Here is a 9,458-nt window from a genome sequence, read left to right as displayed (position 1 = left end):
AGTGAGTCCTTTCATTAATTAATTTGCATTCAACTCAATGTGCCCGCTGACTGCTTTCCAATCGCGCTCACACACACACACACACACACACACACACACACACACACACACACACACACACACAGAGTGAAAGACACACTGGCCGTATGTGTCGCAGCTAAATTAAGAGGAGGGTGATAAATGGGGTGATGATAGGAGAAGTGGAGGAGATAGAGTCGGAATAATCAGCCATCCAGAATTAATTAGTCATTGAAAACAGTGATTAACATTCAGAGTGAGACCCTTTGGACTCACACTCAGCTGATGTATAGGCACTGCCTTGAAGAAACACACACACACCTTTAAGGTTGTGTGCACATAATGTACACACCGAACAATTGGATAAATTCACAAGTGGATGACTGAATAAATTACTGGCATGCTTAGGTGAGTTTCTCTCTCACACACACACACACACACACACACACACACACACACACACACACACACACACACACACACACACACACACACACACACACACACACACACACACACACACACACACACACACACACACACACACACACACACACACACACACACACACACAGTTCTCCTGGGGCCCGTTTCAGAAAGCAGGTTTAGCGAAAACTCTGAGTTTGTTAACCCTGAGATGAGGGAAACTCTGGTCGGGAGCAGGTTTTCTTCAATAAACCTCGTCTCCTCCCTCTGACACAGCACTCTTTCATTTCCTTAATTCATTCAGTCTGTATCAGGCGCATTTTAGCGCAGTTTGTTATCTGCATGAATAAATAAACAGTGTTGGTTTATTACCCACGTTAGGCAGACTATAAAACGTTTTTTCTCAAAACATGGCATTTCCTTTAGTCAACGAACCCGTTGATGAAGAAGCTGTATTACTTCGCAGAGAGTTAAACATACATTGGGAGATGATATTGAGGCCCGACTACAGGTGTATTTTCATTTCCAGATAACTACCTATTTGAGCGGTATTGTTTTTCTATCAGTTATGTAGCCTACATAACCTTATCCATTCTCATATCACTAATGTCACCCATCGTGGACATGCTCTACATCCCAGCACATTCTTTGTGGTGCATTAAATTTTTTAGCAAATGGCAGTTTTCTTTACAACATTGGTGGTGCGGAGAATATTAGTAAAGCCACTGTATAGCAAATAGCCGTCAGAAGAATGTGACTCGCTCTGAAACATTTTTTAAACATTTTGGCAGTGTTCCCTGGACACAAACTAGTGAGAGCCATTAAAAAGAAATTAATTATTATAAATCATAATTCTGTTAATGACATGGTGCTGCAACCTCAGAATGGGATTAGTAGTAGTTTACTTTCTCGCCCACAGGATTGCACCTACATGAAATTATAGGTGTAATACCATTCCAGTTTTCACCAGTAATATTAAAGGTTACCTGTGATTAAATATGAAATTAACACACTATGTTATAGCTTACGCATTAACTCTAGCAGCAATTTTCCCCTCATACCAATTCTCGCTATTTTGCAGCAGCCGCTGTGTTTCTTTGATAACAAAATACATGTTCAAACTCGCTGTATGTGCACATGAGTATTGCCGCCGACCAGTTTGTTTGTGGTTGTTACCATGGTGAATCATAGTATCATATAAGTTAATTCATGCTGCCTTTTTATAGTGGTGGTGCACACGCTTAACTCTGAGTGAACCTACTCTGAGTTGATTGAACCAACTCAAATCAGCTGTTGTAACCGAAAACTCAAGAGTTTCCCATCTCAGGGTAAATCAACTTAGAGTTCAGGGTTAGACTCAGAGTTTGTTAAACCTCCTTCCTGAAACGGGCCCCTGATTTATTGTGTGTAATTGAATCAATGAGACATGCTAGTTACCATGCACAGACTGATTACAGTTCTCTATATTCCTTGAGCATTGCTGTGTGTTTACATGTGTGTTGCTGAGCATGAGGCATGTTCAAAATTGAGTATGTGTGAGTATGTGAATGCGCTGCTCGGTTTTTACTCCCACATTAGTCATGCTATAGATCATACTATAGAATTGGGTTTTTTGCGTGCATGTCCAAAGGTTTTTTTTTCACTCCCAATGATTTATTTAATGTATTTCTATTTGGGATGAAAATGTAGGATCTTTTGGTTTTGCAACTAGGGTTCCATCATGCTTTGGGTCATGTAAAAGATTATGTAAATCTGCACCATAAAAGGATAAAAGGACAGATTTAGCTAACGCTAATTAGCTGATCATTAGGTCGGAGAGACACTGGAATAATGTCACGCATTGTAACATAGAGCCAACTAATCGATGATTAAATTCATTGGCAAAATTTTTGCAAGCAATTTTATTCATGATTTAATTGCTTAGTTGTTGCAGACCTGCTTTTGATACTGAGAAAAACAAATTTGATAATTATAGGGCAAACTCTTACATCGTAAGTTCTAAGGATCATCTTTTTTTATATGATTTGTATGTGGATTTTGTACTTTTGTGGTGAACATCAAAAATAATGTACTATGCTGATTCCAGCAGAATGTGTACAACTTCTGTGGGTTTCAATTTCCTGAGAATCTGAGAGGAAAGGAAGCAATTTCTGACACAAAGTGGGTCATTTCGGTTCAAAGGGATTAAAGGAAAACCGTACAACAGAAATTACATTGTGCTACTCCAGTGATTTTGAAAGGCCAACATGCAAACAATAATTATTTGACCATTTGGTGGCCTTTTTCACTAACTGTTCTCACTGTTTCTGCCGCACGGCAGGTTGACTATTCCAACTTCAAAATGTAAAAAGTAAATGTTTGAAATCATCATAGTGAGAACATCTCATTTTTGATAGCGGGGCTACGGGCCAGGACTAGAAGAGATCAACTCCAAATTGATCTGATCAGTATCATAGATATGAATTATCAGCTATAAATCAGTGTAAAAGTTATTATGTGTGGACCCTATTGGACCCTTTATGTAGAGACCAGTTCAAATTCACAAATGCAAACTGAGCAACAGTATTGAGAAGCCGCAAGAAACTAAGGTCCAAATTTTTCATCCCAACATTTTCGCAAATAAAATCCCCAAATAAAATAAATACTACCTCACGTTGTGTCAATCACGTTTACACACTCCCTCCAAAACTTTCCTCCGTCATAATTTTTTTTGGATTGGGTTCAATTTCTGCATTATGTTTCACATCTGTAGCAAGCATTTTGAGGTGTTTTGACACTTCAGAGCCACTGTACAGGCAAAGCCAAGAATGGCGTCCAACAAGTTGATCCACTTTGTCTTCAGTAGTCATCTTTTTTAATATGTGGCTCCAGTATCGCAAGCTATTCGCGCATCAAAGCACTGACATGCTAAAGTCAACTCTGAATGGATGGGGATAATCTCGCAGCTCCTTGATAACGATGTGGAACCCTCCTTGCTCTCTGCGCAAGTTCAAGATTAGATGGACCCAAAATTTCCTATTTCCTTTTCTCTTTTTAAGAAGAAAGAGAACAACAAAATCATCCTCACTGCTTGAAGACTTTGTTATGCAAGAATTTTCGCAGCAGATTAATTAATACGCATCGGTGCAAGGTTTCTTTACGTGACCAAATTTTTAAGATGACATACGATAAAACACATATGAACATTTCCGACTCAGTGGGCAAGGGGCCTGGTGCTCTAATACTTAAGGTGTCACTTCAGTATTTCCATGCTGGTGTGAGTTGTGTGTTAAAGGTGTGTGTATAGCCCTGTGCGTGCGTGCCTGCGTGCGTGCGTGCGTGCCTGCGTGCGTGCGTGCGTGCGTGCGTGCCTGTGTACGTGCCTGTGTGTGTGTGTGTGTGTGTGTGTGTGCTTGTGCGTGTGCGTACCTGGATCTGCTCGGGTGTCCACTGGTCCAGATTGACAGATTTGACTCTGGAGATGTGGACACCCAGGTTGCGGTGGATGCCGGCACAGCGGATACACATGAACACCCCGAGGTTCCATGATGCCCATCGAGGACCTGAAAAGGGAAAAGAAAGAGAAAGAAAAGTTGCACACGTTCAAATGTTAGTGTAAAGGTCCTGCTGTGTTGTCAGTTTAACTGACTCAGTAACACTGCTGCAAAAAGGGACACTTGAGATAAAGTAGATTCAGTCTTTCAATTCCCTTTCAATTCAAATCTAAATTGTGGAAGTGATTAATTAAAACTTGGTTGTGTAAAATGAAAAAGCAAACGTGTGACCGCTATTCTCTCGGAAATTTTTCACCTAACACAGTCCATCAAAAATGTGCTTTAAAAATGCACAGGCAACTCTCACTTCAGCTGTTTGACTGACAGGAGATTTCTGGAAAGTGCAGTAGTGTGCAGGTACAGTACACTATCAGAGTTGAGCAGAAACCCAAGAAGTTAATAAGAAAAGATCAAAATCAGCACTAACATTCAAAGCCTTTACTTACTTTGGTGAAATTGTCTCACTTAAAAAAAAAGTAGTATTTCAAAAAAGTACATACTTCAACTTGATGTTATCCTGAGACATTTTGAACACATTCTTATCAAAATTGCTCAGGAAGTAATATCCCATATTTTGGAACCCAAGAAAATGTGCAGACATATAATTCTTTATATTAAATGTAAGTCGTGTCTAAAGAGTGGCTGCATTTAAATCAACTCCAAATCAGAAAGATTGTTACAGATTTATTGATTTAAGATTGCTTCAAATTTGGTCTCTGAAGACTGAATAATTATAGCATCCATGCACTTTTATTGCATGCATACTAAATTGCTTTCATTTGGTGATTAATAGCTTTGATTAAATGTCACTATAATTAAAAACCTATTTCTCCATATAAAAAGGTACTATAAAAACAGGCATTTTAGCTGAATGAAAGCAGCTTTGAGATTAATAAACTGATTTTCAAAAGCTTTCATTAGTTTAAGGGTCATAGAATATTTTTTATTCATAAAGCCAAATCCTCAAAAACCAGAAATAAAAACAAGGAAATCTCCCCCATTATCCATTACATGTGGCATGACAACAGGGTGAAATACAGATCTAAATCCATTTTTTGTGTGCAGGATGAATTATCATGGCATACAAGTGAAACCGAATCAATTTGTGGAGAGTCCAAGTTTGGATTTTGGAACTGTGCTTGCCAGACTGAGTCCACTGCAAAAATAACAAACATAAGGTAGAGAGCTCTGGTAGAGAACAAGAAACAAGGCCATGCGCTTGCTGAACAGAAACAGAAGAAGTAAAGAAGCTCCAGGCAGACACAGACAAGACTTTGATTCCTGTTGACACTCAATCGTGCAAAGTCTGTTGAGAGGAGACACAGGAATTTTAAATGATCCCACAAGCCACTGCTCTAAAGACAGGGCTCGACATTAACATTTTTTAGTTTTACTTGCCTGATAGCTAAACTTACATGTCCAAAATGGAAAATGTGGTCCTATGTAAAAACTAAATAAAATCAACATGGATTTGGATAGAGCTGTAACAATTCAAAATTTTACTGTACAATTAATTTTCTATATAATTGTATAATAATTGTGATTAACAATATAATTGTCTCTTTCAGTCAAATTTAAATTTATTCAAGTGTTACTTTTTCAAAACACAATCCTAGGATCACTGTATTGTCACCTAGATAATGTAATAAACAAGTACATAGCCTATGAAGTAAACCATGCCTGTTATTATTAAAACAAACATTGTATTTTTTTCTTAAAGCTATAGTGCATAGTTTCTGCCGCCCCCATGAGGAATTCTAAGTAATGACAACAAAACTGTTGGCACGTCCACATGATACAAGCCTTCTGTGACCGCGCATCGTGCTTTTTTTTCTTTTTTTCTTAGTTTATTTGTCAGGGACAATGCAGCGTACATTATTACATACATAATTATCAGAGTCAAAGCCATAGAATATGGGTAGATGTGTTGCATAAAAGGTTTCTAGCCAATAGGCTAATTTGCAACCCCAGTCCCTGGTCAGGCCTTTCTAAAGAACTACATAGTGAGAGTTACACAATCATGCAGCAGATACATTGTATACTAATTGTGGGAATGCTGTTCTACAGCATTCCAACTATTGTTATTCTGTTCTTTATTTTTAGTGGGAATGCTGTTCAACAGCATTCCAACTATTGTTATTCGGTTTTCCGTACATTTTTTGGCTCTGCGTAACTTCTGCATACTTTCAGCTATTAAAACCATTTAACTTTTAAAATGTTCAGCTCTTTCAGCTAATGATGAGACTTCAACTTTTTTTCTACTATTTATACTTTTTATCGATTAAACAGAGTGGGTATTGCGCTGCTTAGAGTGGATGATGTCATAGCTAGAGCACAGAGCCTTAAAGTGATGGTTCGGAGTAATTTCACCCTAGGGTCCTTTGCACCATGACCTCGAGCCAAACACCCCCCCCAGAAGCTTTTTTCACCTGGGTCGAACATTGGGAGAGTTAGGCGTGAGAGTAGCGTTATCAGCTGAATAGCTTAGCGCAGGGCCACTGGATCCGAGTGTCTCTTAACATTCCCCACTAATAATGCCGAAATGATACCAAACGTCTACACTAGTACAAATAGGTTATGCACTCATAAAACCGATGGATTGGAAAGTTTGTAAGTACACCAGAAGTGTATGTAAATAACACTTGCCTGTTGGCTTCTGCTCTCTGCTGTTGTTGGTTGCGCAGTAAGACGATGTTAGGGACGTCTACAAATTACAACACCGAAAGAGAGATGCAACAAAAATATTTATTAATTTAACTTATTTTTTAAAGTAAGTGCTGTAGAATAACTAGCAGGAGACAAGTTATAATTGAGGTAAGTTTGGAGACATTACCTTATTTAATCATTAAATTAATAAATATTTTTGTTGCATCTCTTTCGGTATAGTAATTTGTAGACGGCCCTAAGCACTCTTACTGCCCGGTAGTAACAGCAGCAGCAGCAGCAACAGAGCGCCAGAAGCCAACAGGCAAAGTGTTATTAATACACTTCTGGGTACTTACAAACTTTCAATCCATCGTTTTATGAGTGCATAACTTATTTGTACGAGCGTAGACGTTTTATTCGGGCATTATTGTGGGGTAATGGTGAGAGTACCGATCCATTAGCCCCCCCGCTAAAGCTATTCAGCTGATAACGCTACTCTCTGTTCGACCGAAAAAGCTTCTGAAGAGGTGTTTGGCTCGAGGTCATGGTGCAAAGGACCGTAGGGTGAAATTACTCCGAACCATCACTTTAAAAAAATTATCTTTGTCCCTTCTCTATAAATTGCTCTCACGCCCACAATATCTACTAGTCATACACAATTTATACATCAAAACGTAGGTATTTTTGTCTTTGTCTCAGTTATGCGATATACCTTATACTTTTGGCTCAATGAGCTTCCAAATGACAAGAGTTCCAAATCTTCCTCCATTCGCTGCAATGGTAAACGTCCTCCATATTTTCCAGCGAAACACAGAACGAACCATTATTTCAAATCGCTGATATGCCCACATTTTTAAGTTTATCCATATAAATTTTATACCGATACGTTCAAAAAGGCCTTGTGGTGCTCAGGATGACGTCATTTGACTGATAGCAGTCATTGTTTTGGCAGTCTGAGCCTTTATTTGAGAGCTCGCTCTCAGTGTCTCTGAATAGCTGCAGTGTGCTACAGGAGACATATTAAGAGCAGGTGCTCGTTATTTAACTGATGACACTTCAAAATGATCTCATCACAGACATCAAAGCATGTTTATAAACATGGTCACAGGCACTTAGTAGCCATGACAACCCTTTCACAGACTTATCTGTCTGTGTCTGTCTGTGGCGGAGCACGGTGGCTCAGTGGTTAGCACTTCTGCCTCACAGCAAGAAGGTTCTGGGTTCGATCCCAGGTCATCCCAGGCCTTTCTGTGTGGAGTTTGCATGTTCTCCCCGTGCTTGCGTGGGTTTCCTCCGGGTGCTCCGGTTTCTTCCCACCATAAAGACATGCATGCAACTACGACTACAGTTGAAAGTTAGCCGACTGGCTAACACTGGCGCATTTACAGAAATGTTGATTAATGTGCATTGTCCTAATATAAATAAAATATCTTCTTCTTCTTCTTCCCCCTCCCTCCCTCCTTCTCTGTCTCCGTCCCTCCTCTGTTTTTGTCTTTGTCTCCCTCCTTCTCCATCTCTCGCTGTCTCCCGCCCTACTTCTGTCTTCCTCCCTCTGTCTCCCTCCCTCCCTCCCTCTGTCTGTATCCCTCCATCCTGCCTCCCTCTCTTTCTCTATGCTTCCTTCCCTCCCTCTTCTGTCTCCCTCCCTCCTCTGTCTCCGTCCCCCTTTCTCTGTCTCACTCCCTCTCTCCCTCCTTCTCAATCTCTCTCTCTCTCTCTCCCCATCACTCCTTCTCTCTCTCTCTCCCTCCCTCCCTTCCTCTCTCTCCCTCCCTCCTTCTGTCTCTCTCTATCTTCCTCCCTCCCTCCCTCCCTCCAGGGTCATTTGTGATTTGTGATTTCATCCATATGGCTTTCATCCATATATCTTTTCAGGCAATATATCCACCTCTCAGCTCTTTAGGGTCATGCTTGTTTGTTCTACGCAATGGATATGGCTGATAATAATACAAAGTATTTAAACTTTCAGCCTTTTTAGTCAATTTTAGTCAAAGTTGCTATCTTTCTAATTTTTTCTATCTTTCCTCTCCTCGCTCTCTCTCCTCTTAATTCTCTTTTCTCCTCTCTCTCCTCTCTCTTCTCTCCTGCTCTTCTTTCTTCTCTCTCTTTTCTTCTCTGTTTCTTCTTGTTCAGCCCCATTCTTTTCACCTAATACATTTCACATCTCATCTCAGCTAGATTGATGCTTTTTCGTTCTATGCAGTGTATATGTCTGATAATAATACAAAGTATTTCTTCTTTCCGCCTTTTCAGGCAATTTATTTCAGCTTTCATCTTTGACAGTATTACAGTTCAGCGTCCAGCTTTTCTAACAAGCTCTTCACTTATTTAGGTAATGCAGTTTAGCTTCCAACTCTGAAAATGTTCCAGATGTTTCAGCAGTGCAGTGCAATGCATTTGAGCTTTAAGCTTTTTCGTACAATTTGTTTAATATTTCTGCAATTCTGAGTCATTATCAATTAGAAAATATACTCAGACCTCACATCGTTCTACATATTTTGTCATATTCAACTTTTAAAGCCAACAGTTCAGTTTAGCGTCAGCTTTTAACTTTTTAATGAAATTCATACTTATTAAAACGATTTCCACTTTTTCCAACTATTCTCACTTCACTTTTTCAACTTCTTCTTACGGATTGAAGCTATTCATCCAGTTTAGCTTTAGCAATTCAGCTATTCAGCATTCCCACGCATTTTCTGCAGGAAATGCATTTTCTAGTATATTACATCAACATTTCACAGATACATGACCACATTACATGAGCAGCGCACTGTATGCACGTCTCCATGAGCCAATCAGAGCTGTTCCCTGCCTGCACCGTGCAGCTTAGTTTCT

The 9,458-nt window shown here is 39.6% G+C and overlaps 1 protein-coding gene across 2 annotated transcripts in view; it reads right to left on the bottom strand.

Moving 5' to 3' along the window:
* LOC120548109 (stromal membrane-associated protein 1-like) overlaps positions 1-9,458 on the bottom strand; it is a 293,451-nt gene that overhangs the window by 252,813 nt on the left and 31,180 nt on the right. For both annotated transcript variants that reach the window (XM_039784116.1, XM_039784117.1), the window contains exon 2: positions 3,853-3,986. In XM_039784116.1, the coding sequence (XP_039640050.1) occupies positions 3,853-3,986 (134 nt within the window). The remainder of the gene's footprint in view (positions 1-3,852; positions 3,987-9,458) is intronic.

This window comes from Perca fluviatilis, chromosome 19, assembly GCF_010015445.1.
Source record: "Perca fluviatilis chromosome 19, GENO_Pfluv_1.0, whole genome shotgun sequence".
Lineage (NCBI taxonomy): Eukaryota > Metazoa > Chordata > Actinopteri > Perciformes > Percidae > Perca > Perca fluviatilis.
This window is presented reverse-complemented; position numbering and strand designations above follow the sequence as displayed.